This window comes from Wasmannia auropunctata, unplaced genomic scaffold (assembly GCF_000956235.1).
Source record: "Wasmannia auropunctata unplaced genomic scaffold, wasmannia.A_1.0 LD335990.1, whole genome shotgun sequence".
In the NCBI taxonomy this organism is placed as follows: domain Eukaryota; kingdom Metazoa; phylum Arthropoda; class Insecta; order Hymenoptera; family Formicidae; genus Wasmannia; species Wasmannia auropunctata.
Window position 1 is genome coordinate 209,225 of NW_012026900.1, and position 18,686 is coordinate 227,910.

General features: G+C 42.3%; 1 protein-coding gene across 1 annotated transcript in view; it reads left to right on the forward strand.

Moving 5' to 3' along the window:
- The window catches only part of LOC105453955 (transcription factor AP-2-epsilon), a 57,977-nt gene that overhangs the window by 9,309 nt on the left and 29,982 nt on the right, over nucleotides 1-18,686 (forward strand). The window contains 2 exon segments of the mRNA XM_011696254.1: nucleotides 10,781-10,996; nucleotides 12,205-12,256. Coding sequence (XP_011694556.1) covers nucleotides 10,781-10,996; nucleotides 12,205-12,256 — 268 coding nt within the window.

The following is an 18,686-nucleotide window of genomic DNA, read 5'->3' on the forward strand; positions in this document are numbered from 1 at the left end:
CTCCGCGACGTTCGCGGGGTGGACGCGGTAATGACGGGCGTGGTATCGATCTATCAGGGGAGTCGCGGCCAATAAGTCGTCCTCTCGCCGTGACATCGGTGATTGCGATCGTCGATCTCCCGCGAGGGGGGCCAGGAGGGACCTTGCGGCCGCGCGGTGCTCGCGCGACATTTGCATTTGCCACGGTACCGGAGTCGTCCGCCCCGTGTAATACACCCTACGTGGCTGGAAATCGTGCCGAGCACGAATCTTCCGATCTTCGGCGTAAACCTATATACGTCCTTCAAGTCTTTCTCGCGACAAATTGTATACAGGACGATAAACGCGTCTTACTCTTCGGAGATACTTGACTTAATTGTCGCATGTATCACGGAGATCTAATTTCGTTGGTTATACGGCACTTTTCCATTTGTAATGTTTATTTTTGAATGATTCATTTTCGTGACCGTATTCGTGCGAAGAATATAAAAAAATATGGAATAATAATAATAATGAATAAAGAATATAGAAAAATATAAAAATATAGCGAAAAAATATTGAAAAATGCAGGCTGCTATGAGTTGCTTTTTAAGATTTTGCTTAAAAAATCATGGAATTTTAAACGATTCAGTTCATATATAATAAAACAGCGATAAAATTATTTTTTAAAGAAAAGAAATATATACCATGACACTAGACACAATAATTATAAAACTAATTGTACGTAAATAAATCTAAGATAAAGCAGGAAACGCTATTGTTTAAAAATCCGTCGCGGAGGTCGATTTTGTTCACGATCTCGTATATTACGGCAACACTATACCCAGATGTCGGGTACGATCGGCTTTGGGACCCCAGCGATTATTACAGCAATAGTATTTGTGGTCCACCTTGCACGCTCTCGGTATTCACGACGGCACCACCCTAATTACCGCGCCGGCACACGTTACCACCGTCATTTCTATCGCGGATTACATTCCGTGCCCGATTTCCAAAGGTGTCGTGTGACGTCGAGCGCGAGGGGTGGAGGAGGGGGAGAAAAAAAAGGGAAATACGTTCGACGAAATTCGACACGGAGGTGTGCGACGGTACGGCCGCTCTCGCGCTCAGGCCCGTGTCCGTTTCGCGCGCTCTCCTCGGAGCTCGAAAGCGGTGCGGAAGAGCGGTTTGTTGCGGAGAGCATCTGTCCGCGCCATATGCAGGCTCGAGTTGCCGAGTCGGCGTTTTATCGAGGACCGCGCGCGATTATTTTCCGTCCGGGTGATTGAGGGCCGGACGTGCGACATCCGTGTACATTGCTACTGTAATTTGTACGTCGAACGAGTTACCCAATAACGCGCCAACAAAGAAAGAAAACACAATCGTGTGCGCACGCACGGACGTTTCTTACGGATCGCAAGAAAAAGTTGTTTTCTTTCAACGTTGGCTTCATTTAAAATCTGACGAAGTCTCGACAATTTCCAGGATACTCAAGCGACTACCGCGATAACTGATGTTTCGGGGATTAATTTTTTGATGCGTTAAACGAACGAGATGCTATCTAAATTTAACATTAAATTAATTTTTTACCTCGACGAAATTTTTATCAAAAATTGCGCGGCTATTTAGACGTTGAGATTACGTTAGTAATCAAAAAGGTATAACATCGAATGGAATTGAACTTGATATAGATAGATTCTTTAGGGTATAAAAAGTGTTTCAGTTATATAAAAATAACTGCTTGCCATACGAGGGCGGCTTTTGAAAGCGTTCTACCCTCCCGCGATTATCGATTATCCCAAACATCGCGCCCCTTCGAGGCTACTTCTTTCTAGCCGACGGGCATTCCTGTACGTAGGGTGGGTATCTTCGATTTTAATGAAATCTCAGAACGCTACACTCCCGATTTCCTGCGATATTGAGTTAGGTTAGTTGCGGAATAACGCACTTTTACACCGTTTGTATAGCGATTGTTTCTATTTCCTCCCCCTCCCCCTCTTCACCCCATACGGAAACTAACGCATATTATGTCACTTACACAAGTTTTAATTCTGAGAAATTGACTTGCGAGAGGGTATTGAGAAAAGTTTACTGAACAACGGGCAAAAAATGTGCATATCTCAAACAGGTGTAAATAAGCCGCGCGGGTTCTTAATGGCCATTTTTATTTACCACAGTTCTTTAATGCATGAAGTCAATAATAATTAATCAGCCTGAACGAGGGTCGCCAGCCAGGTTACAAAAAAGTGAAAAAATCTGCTATCATTACGCGTTGAAAAGAGATAATATCGACAACTTTGAAGATCAAGAAAAAAGATGTAAAAGGCCTTTTGCGTCACGAGCAATATAATTACTGGACGTGTATTACGAAATGTTGACGATTGCATGAATTGATATCTAGAGTGTCAATACTTGTTCGTAAGCTTGTTAACGCAATACTTACTAAACTGGTACGTAATTAATCAATTATTTACAAATTGCGTATACTTGCAATTAACGCACCAATAGTTATGCCATGACTGCTACTTAAGATGTATCATATCCCTGCAGAATCTAAAGTAAATTCAATTAAAAGATGTTTTGTAGTGAAAAAGAAATATTTTTTCGGCGAGTTTTTAAATATTTATAGTTTCATAAATATTAATAATTTAACGTTAACGTGACTTCAATTTAACAAAAAAGAAATCAATAAATCTTGATAGAAAGAAATTTAAAATAATTTTTAATTATTTCAATATATATTTATAGAGAGCATGATATTTAAATTAAACGTCGTTTGTCGAGATGGCGAGATAGAATTTTCAATCAGTCATTTATGCAAAAATTAATAAATCGTCAGAGAGCTTCCGTACACGCGATTACGCGCGAGTGTTATAAAAAAAAAGAATATTTATTTTTAATTTAACCGACGAGATATCTCGATAAGCGTCTCGCCGAGCTCGGCGAAGCGGCTGTGAGAACGACGAGAACTGCAAGTTCTACGGACAAACGCGGCGACGCTCGCGACGACGACGAATAGACGACAATGAGCAGCGCGGCGCGGTTTGTCGTGACGGGAAACTCGGCGCTTGGGCTCTTTAACGACGGGGAATGCGAGGATCCACCGGGATCTCGCTCCGTGCCCGTCGTCGTAAGACGTGACTTTCGGATGCGCTCGGAGGCAGGAAGACACTCGGGTTATTCGGGCGGGACGGCGAAGTCTTGGGGCCCCAAAGCCTTGCGGAAACTACCACCACTACACAGCCGTACACGGAGCGCCTTTGCATAGTTCGTCATAGTTAGGGAAACTTGGGGCGTTCTCGAGTGTTAAGAGCGTCCTGGTCGCGTCCGCGACCGTCTTCCGGGGGCCGCTCGTTGTTTCTGTCGTTAATATCGATAACTAAATCGCGCGGCGCGACAATACGAGCGAACAAGCGAAACTTCCGCGCGGCGTTGCTTACAATCGGCACGCCGCCGCGCCGGCGGTGTTCACCGCCGCACCGGTGCGCGTCGAGATACGTGTATCGTTCCGGTGTGACTACGCGCCGCGTAATAGCCAGCTCCATTAGAATCATTGATTAGATCCGTGGATTAGATCACGCGATTAATGAGCAGTCGTAATTAGATGTAAATAGCGATGCAGTCGGCTCGATGCAAATTCGCGTTCGTACCATTAACATTTTTTATATATTTTTTTCTTCTCATATTTTTCTTATCGCAAAGTTTAATTCTTTTTTTTTCCTTACGCTAAACTCTTATTTGGTACAGCTACATACGTTAATGTTTTGCAACGTGAGCACGCGCTTAAGTTATAATTATGTAAAATGACAATATCAATGCGATAACATATGCTAATTCTGTAAATTTAAATTTGTTTGCCAGTAATATCCCGTAATGATTTATTACGGCTAGCGATATTAAGAAGAAATAAATCGATATTAAAATCTTAATTGGTTTATCTTTTTGCAGCTAAAGACCGCTCTGCATTTTACATGTTTTCGCACAGATTCGATAATTTTGCAAAATTCCGCAATATCTCCGCGAAATAAACTCCCCCTTGTGCGATGCTTCGTTCGCTGCACCCCGTTAAGTAATTTACTTATTAAATTTTGGGCTGACCTTTGGCATTCCCTAGGGGAGGATGCCAGGGACGTTTGCTTTGAAGCAAATATGCTAAGCAATGCGATGCCTAAGATGATGCCAAAGGTATCCCTAAAGGGTGAACAAACCCACGTCTTGTTATTAGCAAATCGTAGATGATTTTATACGCGCGTAAAATCCTTGTCCAAAGTTGACTTCAATAAAATCAGCTTGTTGTCCAAACATTTTTTTATTTGTCATGACAGATATAAAATTTATGTAGAAATAAAATATTTCGTGAATGATAATAATAATAATGAATATTTTATAACATACTCTCTAAAAGTGAATCAGTGGAATCATCACTGATTTTCACGTATATGTCATTTTCCAATGGCATACTTCGATAAGCAGTTCACTATTTCAATGTTGTTTTAGTGGTAATATACGGATTCAAACAGTGAATACCACTAAAAAAACAGTGAGTTTCACTGTCAAACAGTTTTGAGAACTGAAATTCTCTGTCTTTCAGTGATATTCACTGTTTGAATCAGATATACTGAAACAACATTGAAATAGTCACTGTTTATCACAGTTCAATGTACACTACTGGAAAATGATGTATACTGAAAATCATTGAAAATGAATTCCACTAATTCACTTTTAGAGAGTACAATAAAATATTCTTTATAAGGTACATCAATACAATCATGTCTCAATACAAATTCTATATATTTAAAAATATATACTTTCTGTAAAATATATACTTACTATATATATACCTTCTGCTTTAAACAATCTAAGGATTTCACCGTAACTTTTACAGTAATTGCTGGAATTAATATAAAAGTGAGATCCTTGGTAAAATCATATTTCTTTTTTACAAGAAGATATTATGAAGTCGTAGATTCGAAAAAAATCTACGGATTTTGCTATTCTTTTTCTGTCTCATCTTCAAACGCGACATGAACGAAACGGAGCGCGCTTCTGGAAGCGACCACAATGCCAATAATCAACCGAGTGGATCGACCGATTCCAATAGCTTTATCCTTGAGAACGTGATGCGCCTCCGTCGTGTCCTCCCCTTGCGTTTCATTGTGCGACTCAGGGGGAGGGAGGCGCTTTAGCGTCCTTTAGCATTTATGCTCGAGGGAGTAACGTTTGTGACAGCCTTTCGACTAAAAGGGATTTGGATTCGAGAAATCGGCACCATTGTTGCGCCTTCGCTGCTAGAAAGAGTTAAGGGCCGTGCCGTTTAATCGGCCGACGCGAACAAAACGGGAGTCGGATTAGAATTGTACGGGGTGAATTTACGTTGCTCTAAGTACGAAGACTCGAGCGAATTTTATACATCACCTCCAAAGTAGCCATAAGTATCGCACGGTGCACAAAATGTCTATAAGGAATTTTTTAATTTTTGGAGTTTTTTTAAATAAAATCTTTAGAGCCTTGATTACTCCGTTCTTCAATTCACTAGTTGAAATCTATAAGATAATCATTAAAGCCGATGACTCGTAAAAATCAGTTGTTGATGAAGAAAGAATCGCTAAAATATCTTTTTATATTTATATTATGACTGATTCAAAACGAAATTTTGCCCCTCATATTAGAAGATTAAGACTATTTTATGCTTCTTACGTTACATACAAATGATAAAAATCGTTTTCGCCACAACGGGTCACCTTCGCATCGAGTCACCCACTTTTTGCTGCAAATGACTTGCATTACGATAATTACGAGCAACTTCGGCAAATCTCACTGTGCAACACAGAAAGAAAGACTTTCCACTTATTTTTACGGTATTCCCGCTTATATTGTCGCGCGTTCTTTATACAAATGCGACAATAGAATCCGGAAAAGGTGTTCGATTTCCACGTTTTCAGTCAGCACGTTTCTAATTATAATTTTATATTTTTACACGACATTCTATCCTCTTCGGGAGAAACGTGTATAAATATCCCCACAATTCCGAACGCTCGCAATGCGCTTCCCGCTTACGTTCCCGCGCGCGACGTAAATAATATACATTTATAACTGTATCTCCACAACGCGAAGGAATTACGCAATAAGAGATATATCGCCGTACAAGAATGCAGACGCGGGCATATTATCGCCCGTTGTCCGTCGGGTTTGCGGTTCGATCCGATACCGCCGTCATTTATCAGTATCGACGTTACGGTACGCGACGTGGCGATACGTGATTTTATTTTACCGGAGCGTTTAACGAGAGAAAGGCGATCACATTTCATCTCATTAGCCCGGCACGGCACGGTTACATCAATGTATAACTATCGCGAATACTCGTCAATACAAGAGCCCAGAAAGCGGTTCCAGGCACGTTAATTAGCGCCGCGCGCGCGCGCGCGCGCCTTTTTTTCGTTCCCGTGAAAGTTTCCTGGATGAAGCCGCGGCCGCCTCTCAGGACGGACGCGACATAAAGCGTATAATTTTCGACCTCCTAATCACGCGGACGCGGATTCGGACAGTCATGACCTTAATGCTCTCTCTCGCATCTGCCGAACGATTTCCCACCGCAAAATAGCGACGCTATCGATCATATCGAGCTCATTAGGCATATTTGCTAATCCACACACGCAACATTCCCTTCCTCCCTCCCCCCCCGTATACACGTTAGGAATGATGAATCGATCGAGTAGCCTCGATCTCGTGAAAACGGCAGACCTAAAACGAACGCGCGACGGCGCGGCGGCCAATCTTCTTCCCGATTGGAAGGATGGTTAAAATTGACGTTCGGCCTGACGCGCGCGCGGTCGGCCGCTTAAAAAGCAAGCGTTGTTGATTGCGCGCCGGTGTTGTCCCGCTTCTTCGGATTACAAATCCAACGGGTTCACAGCGAGTGCAACGTTCCGGGCATCAATTTTCAATTAAGCGAAATCTCGCTGATCTCGCGAAAAAGGAAAAGTTGAAGTTTCTGAACAGTGATAACTATTTATCGTCACTGAATAATGGCCGTTTCTCTCGATAATTGCAATTACAGTGAAACACTTGTTATATCAATAACTTTTTTGTTGATTCGCGTGCAAGGTTTCCTAAATCGTCAGCTTAATTAATCAGCTGATCGTAATTAGGATGTACATCATTCGCCGAGCGGCAGAATGCACGCCCGCGGAATGTGCGATCGACGTGAGCATGTATATCCGAAGTGACGCGACGCGAGAAACGTTGATTGTCCCTCGATCGAGGAATTCAGTACCGTTCGTGAGCCTTTTTTCATCCCTCCTTTATCGTATATATGTCGCACGTCGATCTAAACGACAGGGCGGTGGTTTGCAACGGGGAAGGGGGAGGGGACTGGGGAGACAATCTAGCAAAGAAATCGGAGAAACTCGCTCGCGGTGATTTCTTCTGCGCCGCGACGCTCGCGTAGGAAAGATGTAGAACAATAATGGCAAGGGCTCGTGATATAACCGTATTTGTGACACGGAGCGACTCGCAGTCTGGATAAAATCGCCAGTTTTTCTCGCCCTGGTGGTCGTGATTAAGATTCCCAGCATATATCCGCCTTGTTCTCGATTTCCTAGAAGCCTCGCACTTGGTCCCTGCATCGTGTCCGCTTATCGTTCCCCGTGTCGTACCTGTACACAGGCGTTTATATATGAAAAGAAATCTCTGTACCATATCGTCAAATAAATAGGAATCATTTGCCCTCGTCTGCTCTCAAGCGGAATTGAAATTTCTATTTCTGCATTTAATAGATTACTACGATTTCTATTAAGTCGAAAAGAAAGGAAAGTATCATAAGTATATTTATGATTTGGCAAATGCGTGATTTCTAAAACCTAAATATTCTAAAATTTGAAATTATATCTGAATACCCCAAATTTTTTTTGTAATTACATGACAAAAGTAATGTCTATAAAAAAATTTAGACAACTTAATGACACAATCAGGTGCTAAAAATAGCACTACCTGCTGCTAGAAATAAAATTAATTTTGTTCAAAAAGATTTCATTCACACAATCAAATTATTATATATTAAATGCATTTGTATACGTATAAAAAAATATCTATACGATCTAATGAAGTGCGTGATTCTTAAAAACTAAATACTCCAAAATTTAGAGACAATTGTATAAGAAATAAGAGAGTTAAAAAGTTTATTTTCCATTTAACGGAGCAGAATCGGTGCTAAAGGCGAAAGCAACTGTTTCGAAAAATTCCACATTCAATCAAGTTACTGCCTTTCTCGTCGAAGGAAGGTCTCGCGACTTTCTTCTGAAGCACTTCGCGCACATCGATAGGCGTATCTACTTTAAGAAGCAACTTTAAACTGCAGCCGCCCATGTTCATCGTGGAGAATAACGCGAGTAATTACGCGATCGGCGGGATCCATTAGAGCCTCTCTCGCTCGTCTTTATCGATGACATAAGAGAACTTTTATAGCGCGAGGATTCCTGCCGTCATCCTTTACGCGCGTCCGCTTCGCGCGACCATCCACTCGCCTCCCATTGAAAACCGTGTTACATGCCGACCTGGTGCGGCGACGCGACGCGACGCGGCGTGCGAGGTAAATTGCGCCCGCTTCACGGAACGGAGCTACAAATGAAGACCGATGAAGAAAATTCGCTGCGAGCCTATATAAGAGATAGAATCTTGCCGAGGAGATCGTAGAGCCGCCACTTGTTCGTAATTTGCCGAACACGCGCGCGGTGCAGAGGTGCCGCGCGCGATATCGCCGATCATTTTCACCGTGGGTACCGTTTAATGGAGCACACATTGGAGCTGGAGTTACAGCGCGACAATGCGGCGTACATGCAATACGCGTTATATTTCGACGAGTCATCGTCATCCGCCTCTCCTTTCGAGATTGGCGAGAGTGAGCAGCGCGAATGTTGAAGTACGTACGGGATAGTAATTCCGTTACCTGAAAGGGTAGATTAATATCTTCCTGTTGTTCTAACCGCGAAACATTGCGCGTACGCCGACCTTATAAATTTGGAAAAAAAAAGCACTTTTTTCCTGTTTGTTCACTTTTATCGTGCCTTTCGGATTGATCGGATTTCTTCACGACGTGGACATTACATATGTAATTGCAGTAAAAGGCAATCCTTAATTTAATAACTATTTTATTTTTTTCATCAATTTTTCGTCTGATATTTTTCGAATTGATATTTTTTTTATAACCTTCATAAAATATTCGTTTTTATTATTGTACATACAATAAAACATTTTACACAAATAAAACAATTGCAATTTTTAAACTCGATTTTTATTTTGCGGATTATCTTTTGCAGTAAAAATATGATATCATGATCAAATATCATTATCTGACAGATAGAGACACTGACATGTTTGGCAATATACATAACGTAAACCAACGAAAAGCCATTGATTCGTAAAATCACGTACATCAATATTCTTTATACATTAACGGCGGTTGTTTTTATGATTTTGCATAGACCTCGCAGATGTGTACGCGTAATCAAAATAAACGATCGAATTTCGTGCAACAAAAATCAAAATCAATACGAACCAAGTAGTAGACTCGTACGCCTCGTTATTATTAACTAACTGTTACGCGGTCGTTATGCAAAAATGCGACTGCGTATCATTCAATAATAAATATGAATAAGAATGTGTAAATATTCAATAGACGTGTAATTTATATGCCGTGCCTATAGCAGCTAATTGCGGATGATGTTTCGCTAATGGCGGCGCGGTTATGGCTCACTGTTTTCCTCTCATTATCGTCCTAAATACAGTACACAAAATCATCACGCAGGACGTCGGGGATTGCTGCCCGTCACGGATCCGTTATGTACCGGTAACCGAGGCAATTTTTGCTCCCTCCCCCCCTCCCCCTCCCCTCGTGGACACGGCAACCTTTTACTTCTCGTTGTCGACCTCCGGCCTTTACCTATTTACCACCTATCACCGCGCGCGTCGTGCAGCCGCCCCCTCCCCCCGCGAAACTAATTAACGATTATCGAATCAGATTCCATCCGTGTTAACTTTGACTTCAGTTTTCAGCGTTTCCTCGTACGCATATTATAATATCTCCGTTTCATACGAATACGTATGCATAAAAACGTTTGCATTTGCATCAGTTTACATCTAATTTGTGACTTTACAGCTTTAACTTAGCAGTTGTATTCTTAGGTTTTTAGTTTCACACTGCACACACGCTTTGAAACGACATTCTGAAATGGACCGCATCGATCTGATAATAAATGAACTATCGTCTTCGAAACAATCGCTTTCGCGTACTTCTTCCACTTGTCATGGTTCTAAACTTGACTCGACTGTAAGGAGGACGAGTCCATGCAGAAATCTATGATCGATGCCCCGCAATTCAAGAGATTTTGTATGTCGTGTCGTCGTATTCTTAATATAATGGACAATTTTTTATCATTGTCTTTAAAATGTGCGAATTAAAAGAAATCAGCGCATTCTCTTCTACGAGATATAATTTCTGTCTAAAGATGAGGATTTAATTTTTATTTTGCTAAAAGTTTAACCTTCTTTCGACTTAATATTTCATGATAATCCATCAAGAAGTACTCTAAGTATTCGAAATGTATTCAGCATGAAATTATAATCAGCAAACTGCTTATGCGGAATTTTCGCAAATTCCTTTTGCGAATAATAAGAATTTGTTGATTCCTGATTCAACGATTTAGATTCGCGCTGATCAGATAAAATCGAGGATTACTTGCGAAGGAATAATTTCGACCGCGTTAAGAGGAGGCTGCCGGTCCGGCGATAGATATCACACTGATTGAAACGTCGTTTCTGATTTCAGACGAACATGCACGCGTCGTTCCCGTACGACGGTGGACGCAGTAGTGGTGGCGGCGGCGGCGGCGGAGGCGGCGGCGGCGGCGGTGGCGGCGGTGGAAGGGGCGTCGAGTATGGCGCCGTACGCCGTCCTGACGCCCTCCTACCGCCTCCGGGCCTCGACCAGACCGACCTCGTTCTGCACAGCAGCCTCGTTGACGACCCCCAGGTGAGCGACGATGTACGTAATCGCAACTTATTTTCTCTATTATCATCCCTCGACGCGTCTCTGCCGACGACCGATGTTCCCGCCCGCCGAGGATGTTTCCGCAAACGGAGGTGTTACGATTGCCGAAGATATACTCCGAAATTCCGCACGATCTTGCGCGGGCCGCTTTTCGATCACAGCCCCGACTCGCGCACGACGTTTGAAGCGTCTCTCGTCATTTTTGAAGATATAATATAAATAATAATTGATTAAGCGAAATGACAAGCAGCAAAACGTCGTATTTTTTTTTAATTTTAAGTGGAATTTATTTTAGCAGATTCTAGACAATTATCAAGATGTAAAATTGGAGAAAGTCGAAAAAAAAGCTAATGTTTTTTTTAGCTCTTCGAATTATCTATCTTTATCGTGATTAATTCGCGAAATGAATGTTTCTCGATTCCTTCTGGATTAATTTGTCGTTTTCACAAAACAGCAGGCAGAAGCATTTATGTTAACATCAAAAGTTTCAGCGTTCGTTAAATAGAATGTCAGACGCTTGTTACAATGCTGGACGGAATGCTGCGAAACATACCGTACTTTGCTGTGGTTGAAAACATTTTTCTTTGTCTTGAACAAGCACGTACCGGGTAGTCGATTAGGTTGTTGTGCGCAAAAATATTCGTGAGAAAGAAATAACTAATGTATTTCTCGATATAATAATGTAAAATATTTTTATATCTATTTTTTGATATAGGCAGGTTTTTGAAACGTCTACATAACGAAAATATATTTTGGATGCATAAACTGCGCACTTTCTCCGAATCGCAGATCAATCATTTCCAGTCAATCAACTCTTCTCTGGGTCATAAATCAATCAATCAATCAATTCTTCTTGAATTGTACAGCGTTCAATGTTAAATAGCATCATGCTGTGATGTAAGGGATTTAATATTAAAGAATTCTCTGAAAAATTAAATTAGATGGTAGAATTAAATATATAGACTCATTAATTTTACAGGTAGATAAGTTATTCCTTTGAAAAGAATTACACAACATATTCATATATTTAATATAAAACGATTTAATATCACATTGAAATGTTTCATTTCACGTAGAGGCAATGTACGAGTTTTATCCATCTTTTTATTTTAAAGACTTATTTCAAAATTAGAATATTTATAGATAAAAGAAAGTGTTAACTTAATATTAGATTCAATACGAATTATTTTTTTGTGTTTTAGAACACAAATGTGGACGATGGAGGGTTCATGAACGACCTGCCGCTATTAAAAAGTAAGTAAAAATACTTATCTCCGTATATTCCATCTTTGTCTGCGGATCTCGTTCAGTCGCGAAATTATTAGCGATCGCGCCGGTTACTTGTCGAAAGTTCAGGAGACAAGAGGATGCTGATGCTGCTTTACGCTGCAGATGCAGATCTCGCGACAACAACAGAGAGGTCTAACGTACCTCTGGCAGGGATACCCTGCGCGTTTCGACCTGTAATTTTACGCCGCGCGTAACACAAAGCCAGTGTCCTGCCCCGATATCGCGGGGATCGTTCGATTCGGAATTTATTCCACGGGGGTAAATTTACGCGTTGCATAAAGTGCAACGCACGCCGCCTCGAAATAGCGTGGCGCCGGCATAATCCAGACATAAAGCGGCCACTGCGCGACCGGAAATATAAAGTAACCGCACCAGCCGGGACTTGTCGCCCTTAATTAGAATTTATCTCTCTCTCGCTCTCCGTCGTGTCAAGGGCAAGTGATCAAATTTCTAACCGTTTGTGAAAATAAACCTACGGTCGTCTCTTTTTTTTCTCTTCCTCCCTCTTACGCGTGTAAAAGCAACGCTCCGGTGGGTTCTTATGCGAGCGGCCGTTTCTCTCGTAATATCGATCGACCGCAAAAGAGATCGTAAGAATTCGCGAATAGCAGAATTATCGAAGAGCGTCGCATTGAATCGCAACGCGATGAATTATCTACGGATTCGCGTGCACGAGTTCAGGTTTTAACTCCCGGTTCTTCTTTCTCGGAATGTTTTTTGTGTAAGATTATCCTCTATACCTATACTTAAAGATGAATCATCGAGATATAAATCTGAATAGCGAGTGTCTAATTTTTTTCTAATATCACGTTGCAAAATATGTATAATACCATGTAATAAAATGGAATTCTTACTCGCTCCTCACGAAACTTATCTGTGGATGAATATTTTTATTTAATTCTCTGTCGTTATACCGGAGGAATAAACAGCGTTCTCAGTGCGATTTAGTCATTTCTGAAATTACATTTCTTTAAACTTGAATATATTACTAAAATAATTTTTACTTTATTTTTGTTCATCTGTCTTTGTCTGAAATATCGATTTCACATGCTTTGAGCTAAAAGATATAATATGCTTTCAGTTCAAAAATATAGCGTGACACAAAGTTACAGATCCCGATGTGGCAGGAAAGATATCTAACCAAAAATAATAATAGCGACCATAGGCTTAAATTTCTGTCGATCCAAATGTGTTTTGATGACAACACATTGCGCGAATAAAATTCCGCACGTAAGACTCCGCACGACCGCGACGCGTTACTTCGCGATTGCGTAACTTCGAGCGAATTTCGCGGAGAGGGAGGATGTGTTACGGATCGCGGTGGAGGCAGATTATAAGGAAACTTGTACCATGCCCAATTCCGCGTGCGGAGTACGCCTCTCGTATCGTTGGCTCGTGCCAGTGCGAGATCGAATTGCGGCCAGCGTCTTGCGAAAGTATCACGCTCACCCGAGAGCAAGACCCGATCCGCGTCCGATCAATGAACTGAGCGGAGAGGACTCCCGAGAGTTTGTCCTGGAGGTTACACCTATGTGGCTGAAATATATGTAACTTTCGATCTATGAATTAATTACGAAATCGTACCGCGCCGCCCAATATGGTAGCGGCAATTTTCGTCCGCTCCGGCCGCGAGGAGAGTCAAAAGTGCCGCGCGCTTTCTCCCGCGCGAGCGCGCACGTTAGAAACCAAAGTGAGAGGAACGTGATTTGGTTTAACTTTATCCTGACGCCCCAATTTTTAGAACATTTCATGGCGGAGGTGGCCAGGATTTTTTTCATGTCCGTGAAACTATCTCCGCAGTAAATGCAAGGAGAGATAAATCAATATTTTGTGAAAGCTCTGCGATTGCGTTAATGCAAACACTAGAATTATTAACGTAGATCTGTTTCTACTAAAATATGTGTGCTATGTATAGTTTTTTTTTTAAAGGGAAAGGTAGGGAAAAAGTAAATTGATTAATTTATTTATATATTGCAACAAAAGAGTTACGAAAAATTTTAGAGGATATGCCGTTGTTTGGTAAAAAAAAATTACAAAACAGTCATTTCGATTGCTTTAGTATAGTTCGAGTATTAAACTCGGTAGAGCGGGGATCTCCGGTTACATCGATACTGCGATTTAGCGGCGTCATTTAGGAAATGTATGATTGTAGGAAACAACGAGACTTTTAGAGCCCACATACGCGTACGGCCCACAAACGTATTACGCGACGACCCTCGTTTTCAACGTTTAATTCCTCTCGCCTTCTCCGGATCGTCGGTGTCGCACAATGGCCGAGAACCCGGGGACGCGTGGAATCGTGCGTGTACGCGCTGCGAGAGGAGGTGTGAAGGCGACAAGGAAGAAAGAAAGAAAAAAAAAAGAAATACAGTGCGTGCCCGCGGGCGGATCGGATTTCGCTTATTGTCATTGTAATTTCTTGGCGGGGTGTAGTTTTCGGGGCGTTCCTCACCACAGGGGTATTACCTACAGATGGCTGTTTGTTCGAATGTCACCGAGGGTTATTATATGCCTCGTTACTCGTCCTGCGACGGCTTATTTGGCCCCGGTCCTTTTCTCTATTCCGTTCCTCTTTCTCGTTCTCCGCAACCGTTCCCTCTGTCTTTCTTCTTCTTCGCTCTCTCTCTCTCTCTCTCTCTCTCTCTCTCTCTCTCTCTCTCTCTCTCTCTCTCTCCACGTCTCGCGTGTTCTTCTTTTTCCTCCCTGTGAATCTTTTCATTTTTTTTCCAAAACCGGTACGAAGTACGCGTGAGATTCAACGTTGGATACAATATTATTTAAGTATCTAAACTGCATATAAAATATTAAACATACGTTTTGATTCTTGTCTAATAATTTATATCGTAGGCAAGTAACGTAATTTGCAATGTTTCTTCTTTTAACTTTGCTCATTCGAAATATCCTCAATTTTTTCGTGGAATCGGATTTATCTAAAAACTCATTTGTGGTAACTTTCTATAGGTGACAGGATGTAAGTCTCGTACACTTGCTCTCGATCGCGTATCGTTCCGAATCGGCGACAGTTACGGCGACGATATATATAATATATATCTATATATCGATGTATAGCTGAACGCGTTCCGCTTCTTGGAAGCCGGTTATACAATTATCGCGGCTTACCTTGGCTCCGTCACTCGACGACGACGATGACGGCGACGTGCTCCAGTTTAGCTTCGCCACGAAGTATCGAGGACGAACGGATTCTTTCGCTAACGATGACGCTCTACGAAATTTCGTATCGTACAGCTACAACAGTTGAACCAGTTAGCAACGAGTTTTCGATCTGCGAATCATCGTTTTGGTTACGTACATACGTTTATTTACGTACGTGCCTTGAAAAACAGTCGATCGTGCGGCAGCGAAACAATTCGAAGGCCGATATTTGTTTTTGAGAAAAAAAGATTTCGCGAATCGTGTTGTAATTCGAAAAAAGTGAGCTAAGATTAACACACTAGTTTTGGAAAAAAAATATTCACGACCGTACTTTTATCTCGAAAATTATTACTTTCGATTTATGAATGCGCATCCGAAAGATCTTTTCGCTATGTATTTGCTAATTTACTTAAGGCAACACGTGTTCTACAAAGCGAATTTGCACGGATTAATTTATTATCCACGCAGCACAGCCGTGAGAAGAATCAAAAGTAATTAATCATTCGAAGAAGGCCAGCTAACGACACAGAGTCATACGACTTTAATGGTTCTTTTGATCTTTTCTATATTCAATATCTCCACTTTGAGCACTTCTCGCTGAGCTAGCGGATATTAATCGTCGCGTTCTTTATTCGCACATTCGATTTTACCTGCGACGGCAGATTGGCAGATTACGATAATAATCTACACCCCTCGCGCATTTGCCGGAAATATTGCGTTTTAACTAAACATACGCTCGTGAAAAGTGAGTTTAATTCAAATCTAGATCACGTGGCACAGCGCCGAGAGAAAAATACGCTGATCGCTTCCAAACCTTCGGAAGTGTCGAGGAGGTGTGAATGCCACTCTTATTATTGTTCAGCAGGCGAGACCCTCGAATGGAGGGCGCGTCCACCATCTTTGTATAGAGGCAGCTAAACTCCTAAAATCATCCCCCTAATGAAATTAACGATCGCCACGGTTGCTCGTAGTTGCCCCGGGGGCCAGGTGGATCCCTGCCTGGCGGAAGCCCTCACGGCGTGCGGGAGCCCCTTCGCGACCCCCGAAAAGTCACACCCCAGTCACAGCAGCCTAACCAATCAAGGTCGAGAAGTAAGCGAAGTCGTTGGATACGCGTCGATTGGTTAGGTTTCCGGCGCGTTGATTGCCCAGGAAATTATTTGTGCGTGTCCAGGACGCACGTGTTGAAAGAGCGCGACCGGGGCTGGTACGCGCTCAAGGCTATTCGCAGATGGAGATATTTCGCGTAGTGGCAGTCACGCGTGCATGGTGGCGGTAATTGTTTCACGCTGACGCGCGTGCTGCCTCCGAGCTTTGTTCCCTCCTTCCGAAGCGAAGTCGCCGCTTTGTCGTCTGTACAGAACGTTAAATGACACGCATCGACGCGGGTCGATGTGTAGATAGTGATCGCGCGCCCGGCGAGTCCGAAGCTGTCAGACTTAACTTCGCCCGGACCAACGCGAGCGTGCCATTCGCTATGCTCACGAACGAGATGCGATCAAATAGCACCTGTCATAATGTCGAATCTTTGAACGTTACACGCGATTCCAGAACGATCGTTGTTAACGCCGATAAAATCCTATACCTTGGCAAATTTCGTATCGCACCACCGGTGCACCGATGGTCCTGCACGTTGCACTTTTCATTCAAATTGTCTAATTTTTAAGTATTAGTCATCACACATGATATATCATCGATATGTACGCGGCCCGAATGAACAGTCATGCAAAAACGTCGCGGCACGGAGCGTATAAGCCAGCTGGGCTGAGTCGTGGGTATTTTCTGCGGCTCTAAAAAGCCTAAAATGGAACGAAAGTCACGCGTTATCTATTGATCGCGTCCATCAGGGAGAGCTTTTTTTTCCACGAAAGATTACGCAAGATCCAGCCGATCCAGCCTTGACGCTCCGATCCTTGACGAGACTAGGATCTGCCGGCACGACGAGAGCACCTGTTTGCAAAATCCGCGGCGAGCGCCGTGCGGATGCAATAATTGCGCATCGCCTATCGGTGCCTCCATGAGTGCTTCGCGGCTATATCAATTTATAGTGTATCGATACACCACCGTCGTGTAATAATCGACATTATATAATCGCGTCATAAATCATACGTTATAGGTACGCGCGCCGCGCCGCGCCGCCGAGAGTGTGCCTCTCATTAGAATCACGGACGCGGCGGGACGCGGTTGCATCGTCGCTCGCGCACGAAATGATTTCTCTAAACAGCCCGCGGCTGTGGATAATAGCGAATCGCCAGGCCGGCATCGGCGAGAGTTTCTTTTCTCTAACTTTGCGCGCGGATGAATTAACGACGGGCATCGCCGGCGTGCAGCCTATTTGTCTCCGGCTCGTTTACATTTGTCGTCAACTTGCTCTCGTCTTTCTCTGCTTTTATTTTTATCGATGTTTGAATTCCTCTTGATCTCTGATATCTTCTCTTCTCTCTCTTTCTTTCTGCTTTCTGTTCGTTAACCAAGCAATCCCGAACTTAACGTTCGAACTTGATAAAAATAATATTCCCATCGTAATCTTAATACAATTTATTCTCAGAATTAACAGGACATGCAAAAACATATATTGAAACATATATTAAAATAACGTATGAAGTTTTGTTTTAATGTCGCAATTAAAATTCTTTCACGGTTGATTTATTTCTTTACGTGGTATTTTGATTAAATAAAAAGAGCATGAGAAATGCTGTTGACTGCTTTGACACGCACGGTAACTTTTCCAAATTTTAACTATAAGTATTTAATTTTTTATTGGACAAATTTTTGCATTACACTCAATCGTTCACGATGGTTAAAGAAAGGATTCACTACATGTAACGCATGGACATGAAGTGCACGTTGAGCAATTGCCATAGCAATGGGTGAATTGCAATTAATAATATAACGAAAGAGAAAGAGGGGGGAGGAGGAGAGAGGGAGAGAGAAAGAGATGATCGTTTTATGTAATATTAATGAACCCTGGCGTTGCACGTGACATGCGCCAATTTTAGTACGTACTATCTGCAAGTCACGAACATATATCAATTTGCTATATCTGTACATCTAAATGAACATTTCAAGCCACGTCATTGCTCAATCAATCGAGCGCGTATATTGATTGTGGAGGCATTTCGTCAGTCCGTTTCCTAATTGACATACTTTTCATTTGTCATACTCCTTTTAATTTGAAGAAAAAGAAATTTGCGAGGCAGGTAGCTTCTTCTTCCGCCGCTCCCCCCCCCCCTCCTCCGTC